The sequence below is a fragment of the Mirounga angustirostris genome, unplaced genomic scaffold (genome assembly GCF_029215605.1).
Source record: "Mirounga angustirostris isolate CCGP_5_RB_7025 unplaced genomic scaffold, mMirAng1.0.hap1 SCAF_15, whole genome shotgun sequence".
NCBI lineage: Eukaryota > Metazoa > Chordata > Mammalia > Carnivora > Phocidae > Mirounga > Mirounga angustirostris.
The window spans coordinates 72,968,294-72,989,010 of NW_026991723.1; the positions used below are offsets into that span (position 1 = coordinate 72,968,294).

At 37.4% G+C, this 20,717-nt stretch overlaps 1 protein-coding gene across 11 annotated transcripts in view; it reads right to left on the reverse strand.

Annotated features, from left to right (window-relative positions):
- Window positions 1-20,717, reverse strand: part of PTBP3 (polypyrimidine tract binding protein 3) — a 125,902-nt gene that overhangs the window by 12,149 nt on the left and 93,036 nt on the right. For all 11 annotated transcript variants that reach the window (XM_064579198.1, XM_064579195.1, XM_054509351.2 and 8 more), the window contains 2 exons: window positions 3,645-3,722; window positions 428-567 (listed from right to left, as the gene is read on the reverse strand). In XM_064579198.1, the coding sequence (XP_064435268.1) occupies window positions 428-567; window positions 3,645-3,722 (218 nt within the window). The remainder of the gene's footprint in view (window positions 1-427; window positions 568-3,644; window positions 3,723-20,717) is intronic.

A 20,717-nucleotide genomic window follows, 5' to 3' on the forward strand; every position in this document is an offset into this window, starting at 1 on the left:
AATATAAGTGCCTAAGTAAAAATTTAAAAGAAGTTTACTTGTAAAAACAGCAGTTGACTTTAAAGCATTGATTTTATATTCTCCTATATATACTAAGTGATGAACTTTAATAAAAATCCTTGAAACAGGGGTGCCTGGGTGGCTTAGTCCATTAAGCATCTGCCTTCGGCTCAGGTCATGATCCCAGGGTCCTGGGATCGAGCCCCGCATCAGGCTCCCTGCTCAGTGGGAAGCCTGCTTCTCACTCTCCCACTCCCCCTGCTTGTGTTCCCTCTCTTGCTGTGTCTCTCTCTGTCAAATAGATAAATAAAATCTTTAAAATAAAAAAATCCTTGAAACAAACATTTTCATTTGAATACAACCCTAGACCAGAAAGTACTATACCTCCTCCTCGAAGACTAAAATTATAGAAATCTTCTCAACTCACATCAGGATTGAGATTGGTGACAAGCAGAACAGAATTTCCTGGTAAAGCACCAGCCCCAGGAATGGCCATTCTTCCAGTGACAGCAGAGGATGTGATTGTGAGAGGGCCCAGAGCTCCAGGAACAGCTGGGACTGATAATCCTTTTTAAAACATCAAAAGCATTTCATATACTGGTTATCTGGGGAATTACAACACTGGATAGATCTTAAGTAAATAAATGAAGATGAAAGCAAAAATATAGAAGAAAATGTGTCAAAGCTACCATAAGGATATCAAAGGCCAGTTTCCTGCCCTACAGAGTCAGTCTAGGAGTCAAGTTCCTTATTCTTTGACATCATCATACTCAGTACTCTATTATTTGTTTTTATTTTATTATGTTATGTTAATCACCATACAGTACATCATTAGTTTTTGATATAGGGTTCCATGATTCATTGTTTGTGTATAACACCCAGTGCTCCATGCAGAACGTGCCCTCTTTAATACCCATCCCCAGGCTAACCCATCCTCCCACCCCCTCCCCTCTAAACCCTCAGTTTGTTTCTCAGAGTCCATACTCTCTCATGGTTCGTCTCCCCCTCCGATTTCCCCCCCTTCATTCTTCCCCTCCTGCTATCTTCTTTTTTTTTTTTTTAAGCTGGTGCAGCCACTCTGGAAAAGAGTATGGAGGTTCCTCAAAAAGTTGAAAACAGAGATACCATACGACCCAGCAATTACAGTACTCTGTTATTTGTAACACAACGTTTTGCAGAGCAACAGAATTCACTGGTCTTAAAGCTATGAGGCTTTTGGAGGGTATATCAACTGTAAGTATTCCATTTCTTGAAAGAGATACATTCTAGCACATCCCTAGATACCATCCCTTACGGTAGATACAATTTTTCATTTAGTTTCTACCATAAAATCAGATATATTAAAAAAAAAAAAGCCCTCAGCAGAAATCATACTTATGACTAGGAAGTATTACATGTTCTACAAGTGGACTGTGGCAATGGCAGCACAACTCTGTAAATTTACTAAAAATTACTGAATTGTATACCTAAAACAGGAATGCAGAATACATAACATTCTACATAAGAAAAGCATTTTGTAACTTTATAAAGTGCTATATAAATATTATAACCACCAACAACTGATTTATAGAGTTCAATATTCTTCTGTAGCAAGAATTTTCAGAGCTTTCTATTCCCTCAGATATTCCAGAATTATTTCAAATTCTATAATACTGGAATACTGACACTACACACTATGCTAAAACAGCACACTTTTTCAGAAAGTCCCACTATTTGTGTTCTCAACTTAACTAAAGTAAAATCTCTAGTTTATGTAAAATGAACAAGTTCCTTATGTTATTTATTGATTCTTTAAGCTCAAAATTCCTTATTACAGGGTCTGGCCATTTTGCCACAAATCAAATAATTAAGCTGCAATATAGTTTACATTCAAACTATTCTGCTTGACAATCTAATAAGGTCCTTACTACAATCATCTTGCTGAGTTTTAAAACTCTGCAGACCACTTTCTCAGGCTGGATACTTTTCCATGAAATCTATATTCAGTGGTCCTTCACATGGCCTCTTCCCATGCCCCTCTAACCCAACTCTGCAACTTCTGAGTAACTTCTGTAAGTTTATTATATATTACCAACAGTACAACCTGGCTACGCCATAGGGTGTGAAGTACATATGTATGTATGTACATATGTGTGTGTATCTATCCCCCTACTAAAGCTTAAGTCTTATCAACTCAGGAGTCCCCTTTATGCATTTTTTTCTTTCTTAACACCTATACTGATTTATACATAGTGTGTGTCAAAAAGAACTATCTAAAATGAAGGAAACCCTATATCACTACTTCTAAATGTTTATCAATTAAACTTTGGGGAGCTTCAAATAAATAAAAATAATGTATAATGCCTTCATTTTAATGGAATAAGTAGAATATTCATTTAATTAAACATACATTAAGATGTCTTAAAACCACCAAAAACATAAAACTTAAACGTCAACCTTATTACTCTTTCCCTTTTAGTCAAACGTCACCCTCTCCATCAAAGAGAGAGTACTTAAAATTCCCAAAATTGGAAGGATAGAAATATAAAGATTAGTGACAGAAAGCAGCTATGTTGCAATTTACAGTAGAGTTATATTCATTAATCAGCTGGAAACTGGAAATGTAATATGTACACCAGGATTAACACTGTATCACTCTTCTAATCACCAACCTCAGTGTTTTCTTTAGGCACTGGAGAGAAAACCATAAAGAAATGTTTTTCTTTTCCTTAAGTTATGATCAAATTCATTTTGCTTACTATTTGGAAAAGTGAGAAAGTCATTATCAAAATATTAACCAACTGCTCTTAGTTAACTCTATTAGCTAAAAAATATATATCCCTTAAAATAAGCAGCATGTATACTCTATGGCAATCCTCTGAACCCATCAGTGACATAAGAAAGGATTTACAAATATGTTGCATAGTAAATATTTATTAATTCAAGTATTTATCGGAGTACCTAGGTTGCTCAGTCTATTGGGTGTCTGCCTTTGGCTCAGGTCGTTGTCTTGGGGTCCTGGGATTGAGCCCCGCATCGTGTTCCCTATTCAGTGCAGAGTCTGCGTCCCCCTCTCCCACTGCCCCTTCCCCCGGTCATGCTCTTTTTCTCTCTCTCCCTCTCTCAAATAAATGAATAAAATCTTAAAAAAAAATAATTCAAGTATTTATTGACTGCATACTATGTACTGAATGCCATCAAAGGCATTAAGAACACCAATGTAAGTGAGATACAGGTCTGTCCAACATGCAACTGATAAGCTTGTCAGCAAAGAAGCAGTTCATACATTTTATACAAGAATGTAAAAGGCAAACGTGAGGTTAATTAATACATTCAACCTATAGTAATCTATACCAACAGTATAAATGATGCAGAATATATACTAGAACTTGGGGGTTGAGAATGGAACCACAGGGAATTATTTGTAAAGACAAGGAAGCTGTGCATGATGCAATGAGCCACTTCTATGGTTGATATACATAATGCTTTTATTGTAAATCCTTCAAGTATGGTGCTGCTTTTCATCTTGATAAGTTCGCTGATATACATAATGCTTTTATTGTAAATCCTGTTCAAGTATGGTGCTATTTTTCATCTTGATAAGTTCCTAGAACATACACATCATTATAAAACCATTTCAAATTCAACTTTAAAAAAAAAATCACCTGTAGCTTGATGAAATCCAATGGCTGGGGCAAATCCAGCAGCCCCTGCATAGGGTGAAGAAATTATACCTGGTGCACCTAATGGGGAAGAGAAGCTGAAGTAAATAATTCTACCTCTATAAATATGGTTATCAAAGCAATATAAAAAAAGCTTTATGATAGTATATTATTGATAAAGAGATATTGTTATGGAGTTAAGATTTTTTCAACAGGTGAACAGGTGATCCTTAATGTATAAGTAAAGAGCCCCTGCCCCTTCTAGATGCTAACCCCTTTCAACAGGGTGCAAGGTTCAAGAGTCCAGCTTAGCTGTTACTTAGCTTTGTGTTATCAGTTATTTCATTTTCATTTATTTAGTTTTATTCATGCCCTTATTGAGAGCACTGTTTCTCTGTGGAAACTGTCAAATACTTATTAAAATGTACTGTACCTAGGGAGTACTGTTTTGATGAAAAGAAATATGAAACAAACTGAGGGTTGCTGGAGTGGAGGGGGTGGGAGGGATGGGGTTCCTGGGTGATGGACATTGGGGAGGGTATGTGCTATGGTGAGCGCTGTGAATTGTGTAAGACTGATGAATCACAGACCTGTACCCCTGAAACAAATAAGACATTGTTAAAAAAAATAGTAAAAAAAAACCAAAACCTTTTTCTTCAAAAAAAAAAAAAAATCTTTGTTTTTGAAAGGCTTACAAACTAAAAGTATTAATTATAGGAGATTCATATACTGAGGATCTAGTGGTTTGTTTTTTGTTTTAAGATTTTATTTATTTATGTGACACAGAGAGACACAGCGAAAGAGGGAACACAAGCAGGGGGAGTGGGAGAGGGAGAAGCAGGCTTCCCGCCGAGCAGGGAACCCGATGCGGGGCTTGATCCCAGGACCCTGAGATCATGACCTGAGCCGAAGGCAGTCGCTTAACCGACTGAGCCACCCAGGCGCCCGAGGATCTAGTGGTTTAAACACAAATGTACTGTAAGTGGTCTAAGAAGGGATCACAGAGGATCCACCGTGATTGTTCGGAGGTTTATCAGGAGATAAAACCTGAGCTAGACATTATGTAATCGAAAGGCACAATGCTTAGTGTATCCCAGATGCTAAACAAATGCTGGTATTCTTCCCTTTCCTTTCAGAAGCCTGGTGACTATGCACCAGCAACAAAAACAGGAGTTAGTTCCAAGGGGAGGAATCAATATTAGTAGGAAACAATTTGGTTTTGGACATGTCAAGGTTGCGGTGATGGTTAAGACACAAGTGGAAATAAGGCAAACTCAGAAAAACTAGTTTTAAGACACAGATTTGTAAATCATCTATGTAGAAACAAATGTGAAAACTATATGAATGAGAGTTCCACTAAAAATGACAGAAGACAGGGCGCCTGGGTGGTTCAGTCAGTTAAGGGTCCGATTCGTGATTTTAGCTCAGGTCAAGATCTCAGCATGAGATCCAGCCCCACAGGCTGGACGTGGATACTTAAGATTCTCTCTCGCCCTCTCCCTCTGCTCCTCCTCCCTGCGCACCCCCCCACCTCTCACGCATGTACCCTCTCTAAAAAATAAACACACACATACAATAGAAGACAAAAAAATGGAGAGAGTTAAAAATAGAACCTGGGAGTATTAGTACACTTAAGAGGTAGAGGAAGGAAGAACATTCTAAGAAAAGAGAACAGCCTTAGAAAGAAAAAACAGAACAGTGAATTATAACTCCTCAGGATCTAGAGGAATAGCGTTTAAGGGGATAGGGGCTCAAAAGAAGTCAAAGAGAATGAGAAATGCAAAAAGTAAAGAAATTTTAGAGCAATAGTGAGAAGTCAGATTTTAAGAGTAAAGGAGAGGGTTGTTTTTCTCTCTCTCTCTTTTAAAGTATTTTATTTATTTAATTTGACAGAGAGAGACACAGCGAGAAAGGAAACACAAGCAGGGGGAGTGGGAGAGGGAGAAGCACGCTCCTTGCTGAGCAGGAAGCCCGAAGCGGGGCTCGATCCCAGGACCCTGGGATCATGACCTGAGCCAGAAGCCTTGCTCAACGACTGAGCCACCCAGGCGCCCTGTTTTTCTCTTTTTAATGAGAGGGTGATAAGCATTTTATGGGAAGAAATATGTAGGCTATATTCTCCAGAGGAGTTAAAAGCTCAAAAAGTGGGCGCCTGGGTGGCTCAGATGGTTAAGCGTCTGCCTTCGGCTCAGGTCATGGTCCCAGGGTTCTGGGATCGAGTCCCACATCAGGCTCCCTGCTCCTTGGGAGCCTGCTTCTCCCTCTGCTTCTCTCTCTCTCTGTCTCTCATGAATAAATAAATAAAATCTTAAAATAAATAAATAAATAAATAAAAAGCTCAAAAAGTTTATTCTCTTCATTAAAAAGTTAACAGAATTTGTTAAATACATAGTTGTGATTTATTAAAATAATTAAAGAAAATATATAGTCATTAAGAGACATCAGGAATAGAGCTAGCAAGGAGAACTGCCAGTGAATGAAGATAGAAAAAATGAGATAAGTGACAGAATAAGTGATGAAATAAGAAAGGAAACATAACATTTACTGAAAAAACATTGTGAGTCTAGCATTTTTCTAGTGCTGAGGAAGCACTGAACAAAGCAGACAAGAATCTGTCCCTGATAAACTTACATTCAAGTACGTTCAAGATCACAGGTAAAATGATTCATTTTTAAAACAGAAATAACTATATTTAAGGCATAAAGGAAGACTTCACAAAGAAACTTCAATATGGATACGAGTAATTACAAAAATTTGCGCCAGAAAGTTAAACATGAGAGATATAGCAGATTGTATTACTGTTGACAAGTATTTACTTGTCCCTTCCGTAATATACTCTGGCTAGTACTATGACTTGCAGTACACTTTTTTTTTTTTTATTTAAAAGAAAGAGAGAGGGAGAGAGAATCCTAAGCAGGCTACACCCACAGCATGGAGCTCACAGCCCTGAGATTATGACCTAAGTCGGAATCAAGAGCTGGATGCCTAACCAACTGAGCCACCCAGGCGCCCCCAGTGCCACCCACTTTTATGCAATTCCCACTGCACTTAATCATATGAGTACACAAACAGATATGATATATACCACCTCTCTATACAGAAGCTTCAAGAGGCACTATGGGTTTACATCAGCTCTCCTTTTTTACTCTCTGCCGCAAGAATGTCACTTCTCAAATGGGGTGACACTTTCAGCCTGAGCCCTGGATACACGTGAAATACACGTGAAAGGCTGCTGCAAGAACGGATTCACAGCTGCATAAATGTCAGCAGTGTGAACGAAATAAATGTGAATCGCTGTAAACCACTGAGATGGGCGGGGGGGGGGCAAGAAGGTATCTTTTTTTTTTTTTTAAAGATTTTATTTATTCATTTGACAGAGAGTGAGAAAGAGAGAGGCAGAGGGAGAAGCAGGCTCCCTGCTTAGCAGGGAGCCCAACGCGGGACTCGATCCCAGGACCCTGAGATCATGCTCTGAGCTGAAGGCAGACGCCTAACCGACCGAGCCACCGAGGCGCCCCAAGAAGCTATTTTTAAAACACAAAAAAACTAATAGAGATGGCTACAGGGGGATTGCAAGGTTGTGAGGCAGAAGACTAGTAGAAGGTTTTAGAAAAATAATGAAAAAATTTGAAGTAAGTACTACAGAACGCTAAACAGCAATGAATAAAAAAAATTGGGAAACAATTAACAGGGATAAATTTTAAGTAATTTCTTCCAAATAAAATATGATGAATAAGAACATTTGTTAAAATTTGACAAAAGAATCATTGATAGTTTCCATTAATATATACTCCTCAAGCAGAAACAGAAGCGTTTTAGCGAAGTAACCTTTAAAGACAATGAGTTAATATCTTTATGAAAATATTATACAAACCTTTATGAAAAAGGCTCAAGATCTGAATGACCAAGGATATTTTACATTTGGAAAATGTACCACCACAACAGAAATTAAGGCAATAAAAATTATTAACATTTTTACCAATGAAATCAGTTTATCAGTAATATTTATAATAGCAAAACCCTACAGAAAATAGCTTAATGTCCAAATTGGAGAATGATTAAATAAGTCACTATCCAACCTACAGAGCCATTTAAAATACTATGAAGAGTGTGTACTACCAAAAAAAAAAAAAAAAAAAGCACAACCACGGTGTTTTTTAAAATGTGAATACAGTGGCAGATGAAATAATATAGACCACCCTTAATGCAGAAAATGCCCGATGAAAGAGTAAAAAGATCTTTAAAAAAAAATTCAAAGAGCTGACAAGATGATAAAGAATAACCAGGTCAAAAACCTAACCCCAAAAAATTAAGCTTTGGTTTTGCCAGCCTCGTCGGGTAGTAGACAAGATGCAAATTCAAGGATTGGCCCAAGGAAGAAAGTCAATAGGTGACCTTTACGGCATTGATCTAAAAGTGTATGCCTAAATAACCTACCCATCTCACCCTCAGAGAAGACTGCAAGAAAAGGTGCCTTTGTGTCCAGCAAAGAAGGGACAAAAAAGTTTCTGTAAAGTTCTAACCAAAAGCAAGCTCTGCCAATTTGCAGCTCAAATGTGTATTTCTTAGGAGTCCAAAATAAAATTAATAAAGTTGTGGATTTAGACTGAAATGGTCCCAAACACAGAGCCTTTAATGTTTCAGACAAATTCTCCCTAGAGGAGCATACCACGATCCCAAGCCTCAAAGAACTCATGTAATTAATTCTCTAAGTAAAATGAATACCTCATTGAAAGAAAGAAAGAAAAAGAGAGAGAAAAGAAAAAATCTAATAGAGATACAAATCACAATGCTATGATTTCATAGGAATTATCAGATGAAGATTTTATTTTATTATTATTTTTAAAGATTTTATTTATTTATTTGACAGAGAGAGAGACACAGCGAGAGAGGGAACACAAGTAGGGGGAGTTGGAGAGGGAGAAGCAGGCTTCCCGCTGAGCAGGGAGCCCGATGTGGGGCTCGATCCCAGGACCCTGGGACCATGACCTGAGCTAAAGGCAGATGCTTAACGACTAAGCCACCCAGGCGCCCCTCAGATGAAGATTTTAAATAGTACACCTGGGGCGCCTGGGTGGCTCAGTTGGTTAAGCGACTGCCTTCAGCTCAGGTCATGATCCTGGAGTCCCTGGATCGAGTCCCGCATCGGGCTCCCTGCTCAGCAGGGAGTCTGCTTCTCCCTCTGATCCTCCCCCCTCTCATGCTCTATCTCATTCTCTCTCTCAAATACATAAATAAAATCTTTAAATAGTACACCTGAAGAAATAAAAGATATGCCAAAAAATATCTGTAGGGCAGGAAGACACTTAAAAAAAAAGAACAAAAAATTTCTAGAAATGAAAAACAATTATTAAACTCTAAATTACTGGACAAATTTAACAACAGATTAGAGACCATTTGTGAAATCAAAGTTAGGCCCTAAGGAATTATTCAGAATGCATCTTAGAGAGGTAAAGAAATAGTAAATATGAAAAAAAATTTGAGGCACTCAGAACAGAGTAAGAGAGTATAACAACAGGTCAAATCAAAGTTCTACAAAGTAAGAAAAAAACAGTGAGAAGGGGAACTACATGAAAAGACAATTTCTAGAACCAATAAAAGGCAACAATCCATCAAATCAAGAAGCCCAAGGAAGCTCTAATCAGAGTGAATAAATCCTTAAACAGACACTTTACAATGAAACTACAAGACCTCAAAGATGAAGAAAATATCTAGCAGTAGTTAGGTTGATTCAGCTGAATTTCTAAGAGAAAAATGAAAACCAGACATCATCAAATGATTTAATACGCTGAATGAAAAGAACAATAAATATACCTAGATATATATTTTATATCTAGAAATATCTAGAACTCTATGGTAGGAAAAATATCTTTTAAAGCTGACAGCAGGGGTGCCTGGCTGGCTCACTCAGGACAGCATGTGATTCTTGATCTCAGGGTTGTGAGTTTGAACCCCACACTGGCTGTAGAGATTACTAAAAAATAAATAAACTTTAAAAAATAAAGTAAAATAAAATAAAACTGACAACAAAATAAAAACATTTTTGAACAAATGAAAACTTCAAATATGCTACCATGGACTTCCCTAAGTGAATACTAAAGGATATCCTTTAGGCAGAAGGTAAATGAACCCAGATGGCATATCTGAGTTGTTTTTTTGTTTTTTGTTTTTAAAGATCTTATTTATTTATTTGACAGAGAGAGAAACAGTGAGAGAGGGAACACAAGCAGGGGGAGTGGGAGAGGGAGATTCAGGCTTCCCGCTGAGCAGGGAGCCCGATGTGGGGCTCAATCCCAGGACCCTGGGATCACGACCTGAGCCAAAGGCAGATGCTAAACTACGGAGCCACCCAGGCGCCCCGGCATATCTGAGTTGTAAGAAGGAAATAAAAAGTCTACAGTCATGTATGGCTTGATCTAAGTGAACATTTATTACATAAAACAATACTAACAAATTGTCAGATTAAAATAAAAATTGTGAAACATAACAATAATATCATGAGTTAGGAGAAGGTAAAAGAGGGTAAGAGGAGTTACAGTGCCCTAAAGTTCTTATATTATGTAAGGAAAGGGGACAGTATCAGTTAACTTTAGATTTTAATAAAATAAGTATGAAAGTTAAAAATCCTAGATGAAGGGCACCTGGGTGGCTCAGTCCGTTGAGCGTCTGCCTTTGGCTCAGGTGTGATCCCAGGGTCCTGGGATTGAGCTCCGCATCCGGCTCCCTGCTTAGTTAGTGGGGAGTCTGCGTCTCCCCGCTCCCCCCCACTAATTCTCTCTCTCAAATAAATAAAATCTTAAAAAAAAATCCTAGATGAAAATACAAAACAGTATTAAACTTCAAAAACAGCCGGAAAAACAGCATAATAAACAAACATTAATTTAACAAATATTTTTTAAAAAGATTTGTTTATTTTAATAAGAGAGACAGTGCAAGTGGGGTGAGTGGAGGGGGGAAGAGAGAGAGAGAGAGAGAGAGAAACAGACTCTCCACTGAGTGCAGAGCTCGATCCACAATCATGACCTGAGCTGAAACCAAGGGTCGGATGCTTAACCGACTGAGCCACCCAGGCACCCCTAATTTAACAAATATTCATGAATGCCTATTGTAAACTAAATAGAAGACAAAATATCTACCCTGCTGAAGCTTAATTCTAGTGATGAAAACAAAATAAACAATAAATACAGGAAATAACTGTAGGTAAGAAGGTGACAAATACTATAGAAAATAGAACAGGAAAAATCAGGAGTACTGAGGGAGGGCTGGTCAGGGTAGGTCAAAGGCAGCATGAAGAAAATAGAGGATATGTGAAAGAAAAGTACTCCAGGCACAGGGAAATACACACTGGATAATCCGGAGGTAGGAACATACTTAACATGTTTTGTATACTGGAGGGACTGTCATTTTGGTAAGCAGAAAGAGAGCAAGGGGGGGGTGGGCATCAAAGAAGATATTCAAAAAGTAAAGCTGGGGTGGATCGTATAGGGCCTTGTAATCCAAAGTAAGGATGTGAGCATTTACTCTGAAAGAAACCCAGTCAGCATTAGACTGAAATTGATAGGACTCACTTTTCTAATTTACACCCAAATAAATTGTACATACACAAAAGTTGTTTTGTGAAGTTCTGACACATTTATTTTTAAAATTTTATTTAAATTCAATTTAGTTAATATATACTGTATTATTAGTTTCAGGGGCAGAATTTAGTGATTCATCAGTTGCATATAATACCCAGTGCTCATTACACCAAGTGCCCTCCTTAATGCCTGTCACCCAATTACACCATCTCCCCAACCCCTTCCCCCGCTCTAGCAACCCTCAGTTTGTTTCCTATAGTTAAGGGTCTCTTATGGCTTGCCTCCCTCTCTGTTTTTATCTTATTTTTTCCCCTCCCCTAAGTTCATCTGTTTTATTTTGTTTCTTTTAATTTTTAAAGATTTATTTATTTGAGAGAGAGAGAGTCAGCACACAAGTGGGAGGGTGAGGCAGAGGGAGGGGAAAAGCAGACTCCCCGCTGAGCAGGGAGTCCGAGGCAGGGCTTGGGCCTTGAGCTGAAGGCAGATGCTTAACCAACTGAGCCACCCAGGTGCCCTTTTCTGTTTTGTTTCTTAAATTCCACACATGAGTAAAATCCTATGGTATTTGTCTTTCTCTGACTTATTTCGCTTAGCATAATACTCTCTAGTTCCATCCACGTTGTTGCAAATGCAAAGATTTCATTCTTTTTGATGGCTGAGTAACATTTCATTGTGTATATATCCCACCTTTTCTTTATCTATTCATCTGTCGATGGATATCTGGGCTCTTTCCAGAGTTTGGCTATTGCGGACATTGCTGCCATAAAAATTGGGGTGCATGTGCCCCTTCGAATCACTGTTTGTATCTTTTGGATAAATACCTAGTAGTGCAACTGCTGGTGGTAGGGTAGTTCTATTTTTAACTTTCTAAGAAACCTCCATACTGTTTTCCAGAGTGGCTGCACCAGTTTGCATTCCCACCAATAGTGTAAGAGGGTTCCCCTTTCTCCTCATCCTTGCCCAACATCTATTGTTTCCTGATTTGTTAATTTTAGCCATTCTGACTGGTATGAGGTGGTATCTCACTGTGGTTTTTTATTTGTATTTCCCTGATGGCTGAGTGATGTGGAGCATTTTTCATGTGTCTGATAGCCATTTGTATGTCTTCTTTGGAGAAATGTTCATGACTTCTGCCCATTTCTTGACTGGATTTTTTGCTTTTTGGGTGTTGAGTTTGGCAAGTTCTTTATAGATTTTGAATACTAGCCCTTTATCTGATACGTCATTTGCAAATATCTTCTCCCATTCTATCGGTTGTCTTTTGGTTTTGTTGACTGTTTCCTTTGCTGTGCAAAAGCTTTTTATCTTGATGAAGTCCCGAGAGTTCATTTTTACCCTTGCTTCCCTTGCCTTTGAAGTTGTGTCTAGTAAGAAGTTGCTGCGGCTGAGGTCACAGAGGTTGCTGTCTGTGTTCTTCTCTAGGATTTTGATGTATTCCTATCTCACATTTAGGTTTTTCATCCATTTTGAGTCTATTTTTTGTATATGTTGTAAGAATATGGCACAGTTTCATTCTTCTGCATGTGGCTGTCCAATTTTCCCAACTCCATTTGTTGAAGAGACTTTTTTCCACTGGACATTCTTTCCTGCTTTGTCTAAGATTAGTTGACCATAAAGTTGAGGGGCCATTTCTGGGTTCTCTATTCTGTGCCATTGATCCGTATGTCTGTTTTTGTGCCAGTACCATACTGTCTCGATGATTACAGCTCTATAATAGAGTTTTAAGTCTGGGATTGTGAAGCCTCCAGCTTTGGTTTTCTCTGTCAACCTTTCTTTGACTATTTGGGATCTTTTCTGGTTCCATACAAACTTTAGGGTTGTTTGTTCCAGCTCTGTGAAAATGTTGATGGTATTTTGATAGGGATTACATTTAATGTGTAGATTGCTTTGGGTAGCATAGACATTTTAACAATATCTGTTCTTTCAATCTGTGAGCATGGAATGTTTTTCCTTTTCTTTGTGTCTTCCTCAATTTCTTTCATGAGTATTCTATAGTTTTCTGAGTACAGTACTTTGCCTCTTTGGTTAGGTTCATTCCTAGGTATCTTATGGTTTTTCGTGCAATTGTAAATGGGATCAATTCCTTTACTTCCTCCTCCTTCTGCTTCATTGTTAGTGTATAGAAATGCAACTGACTTCTGTGCGTTCATTTTCTATCCTGTGACTTTGCTGAATTCCTGTATTAGTTCTAGGCATTTTTTTGTGTGTGGCGTCTTCTGGATTTTCTAGTGTATTATGTCATCTGTGAAGAGTAAAAGTTTGATTTCTTCTTGCCATTTGGATGCTTTTCTTTTTGTCTGACTGCTGAGGCCAGGACTTCCACTACCAAGTTGAACAGCAGTGGTGAGAATGGACATCCCTGTCCTCTTCCTGACCTTAGTGGAAAAGCTCTCCGTTTGGGCGCCTGGGTGGCTCAGATGGTTAAGCGTCTGCCTTCGGCTCAGGTCATGAACCCAGGATCCCGGGATCGAGTCCCGCATCGGGCTCCCTGCTCCTTGGGAGCCTGCTTCTCCCTCTGCCTCTCTCTCTCTCTCTCTGTCATGAATAAATAAAATCTTAAAAAAAAAAAAAAAAAGAAAAGCTCTCCGTTCTTCCCCACTGAGGATGATATTTGCTGTGGGTCTTTCATATATGGCTTTTATGATATTGAGGTATGTTCCTCTATCTCTACATGGCACAGAGAGTTATCAAGAAACATGCTCTATTTTGTCAAATGCTTTTTCTGCATCTATTGAGAGGATCATATGGTTCTTGTCCTTTCCTTTATTTTTTTTATTTTTTAAAGAAGATTTTATTTATTTATTTGACAGAGAGAGACACAGCAAGAGAGGAACACAAGCAGGGTGAGTGGGAGAGGCAGAAGCAGGCTTCCCACTGAGCAGGGAGCCCGATGCGGGGCGCGATCCCAGGACCCTGGGATCATGACCTGAGCCAAAGGCAGAAGCTTAACGACTGAGCCACCCAGGCACCACTGTCCTTTCCTTTATTAATGTGGTGTATAACATTGATTAGTTTGCGGATGTTGAACCACCCTTGTGGCCCAGGAATAAATCCCACTTGGTCATGGTCAATAAGCCTTTTAATGTACTGTTGGATCTTACTATTAGTATGTTGGTAAGAATTTCTGCATCCATGTTCATCAGGGATATTGGTCTGTAATTCTCCTTTTCAGTGGGGTCTTTAAGTTTTGACATATATTTAAAACATGTGAAACTATCATCACAACCTAGGTAACATTTCATCATTTCAAAACTTTCCTTGTGTCCCTTTGCAATCCATCTCTCTCCAAACCCTGTCCCCAGGCAACCACTGATCTGCTTTCTGTCACTATAGATTAATTTGCATTTTTCAGAATTACACATAAACAGAATCATACTATAGATGGTCTTTTAAAAATCTGGTTTCTTTCATTCAGAAAAATGTTTTGTTGGCTTCCCTCATTCAAAATAATCCTATTTTCCTTACTGATTTATTCCTCTGCATTTAAATAGTATTTCATCACGTGGATAAACTATACTTTATCCATTCACCTATAATAGAGTATTTCTAGATTTCAGTCATTATAAATAAAATTGCTATGAACATTTCTGCACAAGTATCTGTGTGGACATGAACTTTGATTCCCCTTGGGTAAATGATCAGGAAGAATGACTGGGTCACAGTGTAGGCTCACATTTAAGTTTTAAAGAAACTGTCCAACTCTTTTCCAAAGTGTCATTGCTAAATTTTACATAGTACGCAGTGAAAGATGGTCCACATCCTCAGTACAGTAAACTTTGTAAAATGTAGCTATTCTAATGGGCATGCAGTACTATCTTATAGTGATTTTAATTTCCATTTCCCTGATGACTAGAGATTTTGAGCATCTTTTCACGTGCTTGTCCTTCACACATCTTTTGTAAAGTATCTCTTCAAATCTTCTGTGCCCTTTTTCTTAGTTTATTATTATTGAGCTATAAGTGGTCCTCATATAATTTGGTCTAACTAATTTGATATATGTGTTGCAAAGGTTTTTCTTCAAGTCTATAGTCTGCTTTTGATTTTCTTGATCTTTCAAGCACTGAAACTTTTAAGTTTCTATTTTAATTCCAGTTAGTTAACATACAGTGTAATATTACTTTCAGGTAATAATTAAGCAGACACTTAACCTACTGGGCCACCCAGATACCCCTACTGAGGATTTTTTTAAAAAGACTTTATTTATTTTATTATTTGAGAGAGAGAGCAAGAGCGTGTGCATGCGCACACGAATGTGCACAAGTAGGAGGGGCAGAGGATCCCAAGCAGACTCCATGCTGACCAAGGAGTCTGATGTGAGGCTTGATCTCACAAGTCTGAGATCATGACCTGAGCTGAAGTTAAGAGTTGGACACTTAGCCAGCTGAGCTACCCAGGTGCCCCTAGTATTTTACTGAGGATTTTTGCATCCATGTTCATCAGGGATATTGGCTTGTAGATCTCTTTTTTAGTGGTGTCTTTATCTGGTTTTGGTATCAGAATGATGTTGGCCTCATAAAATTACTATAGAGGTTTTCCTTCCTCTTCTATTTTTTGGAATAGTTTGAGAAAAACAGGTATTAACTCTTTTTTAAATGTTTGGTAGAAATTACCTATGAAGACGTCTGGTCTTGGACTTCTGTTTGTTGCGAGTTTTTTGATTACTGATTCAGTTCCTTGGCTGGTTCTCAGTCTGCTCAAATTTTCTATTTCTTCCTGTTTCTGTTTTGACATTTTATGTTTCTAGGCATTTATCCATTTCTTCTAGGTTGTCCAATTTGTTGGCATATAGTTTTTCATAATATTCTCCTATAATTGTATTTCTTTGGTGTTGGTTATTTCTTCTCTCTCATTTGTGATCTTGAGTCCTTTCTCTTTTTTTCTTGACAAGTCTGGCTAGAGGTTTATCAATTTTATTGATTTTTTTTCAAAGAACCAGCTCCTGGTTTCATTGATCTGTTCTACTTTTTTAGTTTCTGTATCATTTTTTCTGCCCTCATCTTCATTATTTCCTTCCTTCTGCTGGTTTTAGGTTTTGTTTGTTATCCTTTTCTAGCTCCTTTAGTGTAAGCTTAGGTCGTTTATATGAAAATTTTCTTGCTTCTTAAGGTAGGCCTGCATTACTTCCCTCTTAGAACCACTTTGGCTGCATCCCAGAGGTTTTGGACTGTTGTGTTTTCATTATCATGTTTCCATGTACTTTTAAAATTTATATCCTGGTTGACCCATTCATTGTTTGCTAGCATGTTATTTAACCTCCATGTATTTATGATCTTTCCAGATTTTTTCTTGTGGTTGACTTCTTGTTTCGTAGCATTGTAGGTATGTGCACAATCATACCACATGCGAGGTATGATTTAGATCTTGAATTTGTTGTTTTGTGGGCTAATATGTGGTCTATCCTGGAGAATGTTCCATGTGCACTCGAAAAGAATGTGCACTCTGCTGCTTCAGGATGGAATATTCTGAATATATCTGTTAAAGTCATCTGTTTCACTATGTTCTACAAACCCACTATATTTCCTTGTTCTCTGTTTAGATGATCGGTCTATTGGTGTAAGTGGGGTGTTAAAGTCCCCTACTATTATTCTATTACTATCGATTAGTTCCTTTATGTTTGTTATTATTTTATGTATTTGGGTGCCTCTATGCTGGGTGCATAAATATTTATAATTTTTGTATCTTCCTGTTGGACTGTCCCCTTTTAAATTTTCTAGCATCCTTTTTTTGTCTCTTGTTATAGTCTTTGTTTTAAAGTCTATTTTGTGTGATGTAAGTATTGCTACTCTGGCTTTCTTCTGACAACCATTTGCATGAAAGATGTTTCTCCTTCCCTTTACTTTCAATCTGCATGTGTGCTTAGGTATAAAATGAGTCTCCTGTAGGCAGTATATAGATAGGTCTTATTTTTATTTTATTTTTTATTTATTTATTTTTTTTAAAGATTTTATTTATTTATTTGAGACAGAGAGAATGAGAGACAGAGAGCATGAGAGGGAGGAGGGTCAGAGGGAGAAGCAGACTCCCTGCTGAGCAGGAAGCCCGATGCGGGACTCCATCCCGGGACTCCAGGATCATGACCTGAGCTGAAGGCAGTCGCCCAACCAACTGAGCCACCCAGGCGCCCAGATAGGTCTTATTTTTAAATCCATTGTTTTTAAATCCATATGTGTTGTGATTGGAGCATTTGCTCCATTTACATTCAAAGTAATTATTGATCTGTGTTTATTGCCATTTTATTACTTGTTTTGTGGATGTTTCTGAAGATTTTCTCTGATCCTTTGTCCTTCTCTTTCATGTTTTGCTCATTTTCTTTAGTGATATATTTGGATTTCTTTCTCTTTATTCTTTGCATGTTTATTAGTGGTTTTCTTATTTTTATTTTATTTTATTTTTTAAAGATTTTATTTGTCAGAGAGAGAGAGCACAATCAGGGGGAGCGGCAGGCAGAGGGAGAGGCAGAAGCAGGCTCCCCGCTGAGCAGCGAGCCCGATGTGGGGCTCGATCCCAGGACCCTGGGATCATGACCTGAGCCGAAGGCAGTTGCTTAACCGACTGAGCCACCCAGGAGCCCCAATTAGTGGTTTTTTATATACTGTTACCATTAGGTTTGTATACAACCTCTCCTGCATAGCAGTATATATTAAGTTGACAGTTGGTCAAGTTCTCCTCCCTATGTTTTAAATATATGTTATCATATTACATCCTTTTATATGTGTGATTTCCTTGACTGATTTTTTACAGAAATATTAATTTTTACTGCTTTTGTGTTTCCTACCTTTATACCGTCACTTTTGGTCTTTCCTTTCCACTCAAAGAGTCCCCTTTAATATTTCATGCAGGACTGGTTTAGTGGTCATGAATCCTTTAGTTTTTGTCTGGGAAACTATCTCTCCTTCTATTCTGAATGATAGCTTTGCCAGGTAGAGTATTCTTTGCTCCAGGTTTTTCCTATTCAGCACATATATCACAAGCACTGAAACTTTTAATGTTTGATAAACAATACATAAATTATTTCCTTTTTTGGTTTGTGTTTTTTGTGTTCTAAGAAACCTTTGTCTATCCCAAGTTGCAAAGATTTTTTCCTATTTTTTCTTGTAGAAGTTGTACAGGTTTAAATCTTACATTATAGGTCTAAAGATCCACTTCCAGTCAATTTGTCAGTATGGTACAAGATATGGAAAAAATGCTTATTTTTTCCAATATGAATATTTACTTGTCCAAAAACGTGTTGAAAGATTTTCTTTCCCTATGGAATTTTACTTGTTGAAAAATCAGCAAATTAGATATGTATGGGTCTATTTCTACACTCTGTATTCTGCTCCATTAATGTAAATCTATATTATCTATCCTTTTTATACTACCAAACTAGCTTGATTTCTGCAGCTTTACATTAAGTCTTGCACTTAAAAAGATTCTTTTAAATTACTTTGACTATTCTAGATAGCTTCCTTTTCCATTTCTATATAAATTTTAGAAGTTCAGTGCATCTTCCTAATGTAGGGAAAAAGAAAGTAAGAACTTAGAAAAAGAAATAAGGGATATGTTTTTATCAAGGTTGCTAAATATAAAATCAAGAAACAACAAGACTGCATTTCTATATTAGCAACAGTGAAATAACAATGATCACTGAAACTTACACTGCATTTATTCCAGGCACCATTCTAAACTCTTTATGTACATTAGCACATTTAATATTTATCACAAGCCTACCATTTGAGTACTGTTATTATGCTCATTTCACATATGAAGAAACAAAAGTGGAGAGCAGTTAAGCAATTTGCCCAAAGTCACACAGATTACAAATACTAGGTCTAGAATTAGAAATCTAAAAAATATGATTCTGAGGAATAAATCTAACAAAGCGTGGAAACATTTATGGAGAAAAGTCACCAAATTCTCTGGAAAGACATTAATGAACATTCAAAAAAAATGGAGGGATGTACAATGTTCAAAGACTGGAGGACTCTAAAGATGTCAATTATCTTCTAAGTGATTTATAAAGTCAATGTAATCCAATGGAAACCCCAATAGGTTTTTTTTTTGAGGACTTGACAAGCTCATTCTAAAATTCATAGGTAAGATGATCAAGAACTACCAAGATACTCTTGAAGAATAAGGTGAAGAGATTTACTCTATCAGATATTGAGCCCTGTGGTGATGACAAAGGAAAGAATAATAAACAGACCCATGAACAAGGCCCAGGAAACTATTTAAGCAAATATTCAGCTGAAGTTAATTAGTATGTGTTAACAACTCTGAAGCCATTCTTTGTGTATTACAGGATTGAGCAAATAAGTAAACATGGTGAGACTAATCTAAACTAGATATCTCATTCTTGAAGTAGGGAGACAATAGTATGAAAAGGGTGCTGGGTTGGAATTGGAGGTATTAGTTAAAATTTGTGGGTTTTTAACCACATGGAGACATATGCTTATGAAGCACACAGAGAGAAATATATTTATGAAATACACATACACACATATCCCAGTAATGTTCATTCAAAATGCCTAGAAGCAATGATGCTCCTATTAACAATGAGCTCATCTAATGCCTGGATATTGATTTCAAAATACCATTTCCCACTAAAAGGAACTAGGACTCACTGAAGTAGCCAATTGCAGCACTAAACAGGGAAGGTAAAGAAGATCTGAAATATCTCCAGCCAGAGAGTCAGGAAGTGTTCAAATGATGATAGGGATATGTCAAAGGCAACAAAAGCCAGTGTGAAAGGCCTCCTGCTAGCCAAACCTGGGAAGGTTGAACATAAAATGAAAAATAATAGTACAAAACCTAGAGAATAAAGTAAGAATCTCTAAGACCATAGTGACATGAAAAAACAAGTACTAAATAAGCCATATACACCTAATGCACAGTATAACGAATATAGACATTATTATACTATAATTATGTAATATAATATATACATCACTACCTCACCAATCATTACAATATATAAATGTATCAAAGTAGCTTGTTATACACCTTAGATTCACACAATGTTATGTATTAAATTTATTCAAAATGAATGAATGAATGAAGGACGGAAGGAAGGAAGTGGTGATAAGAAAAAAGTCCTTTTAATAAAATCCCAGCTAATAAGTGTCGAAGGAAGGATGGCATTAACCAATCTCCAATAAGGTAGCCATCACAGTTTAACAACAAATTTTGGCAATGGATGATAAAATTAAAGAGTGAAAAGTGATGAAGAATAGTCCATTTATATAGTCTCAATGTATCACCCTATAAATTAGTAACAGAGAAAAACAGTAATTGTACTGGGAAGAAACTTGGCAGAAACCACCTTAATTAAGTGATCAAAGTTAGTATCACCAGGAAATGGATACACTGACATCATGTGTCTCCTGATTTATCAACTGACAAAAAGGCAACACTGTTTAAGCTAAAACACCAGACACTCAAATTGAGAGACATTCTGAAATACCCAACCTGAAATCTTCACAAATGCAAAGATCACAAAGGACAAAGAATGAGGAAATGT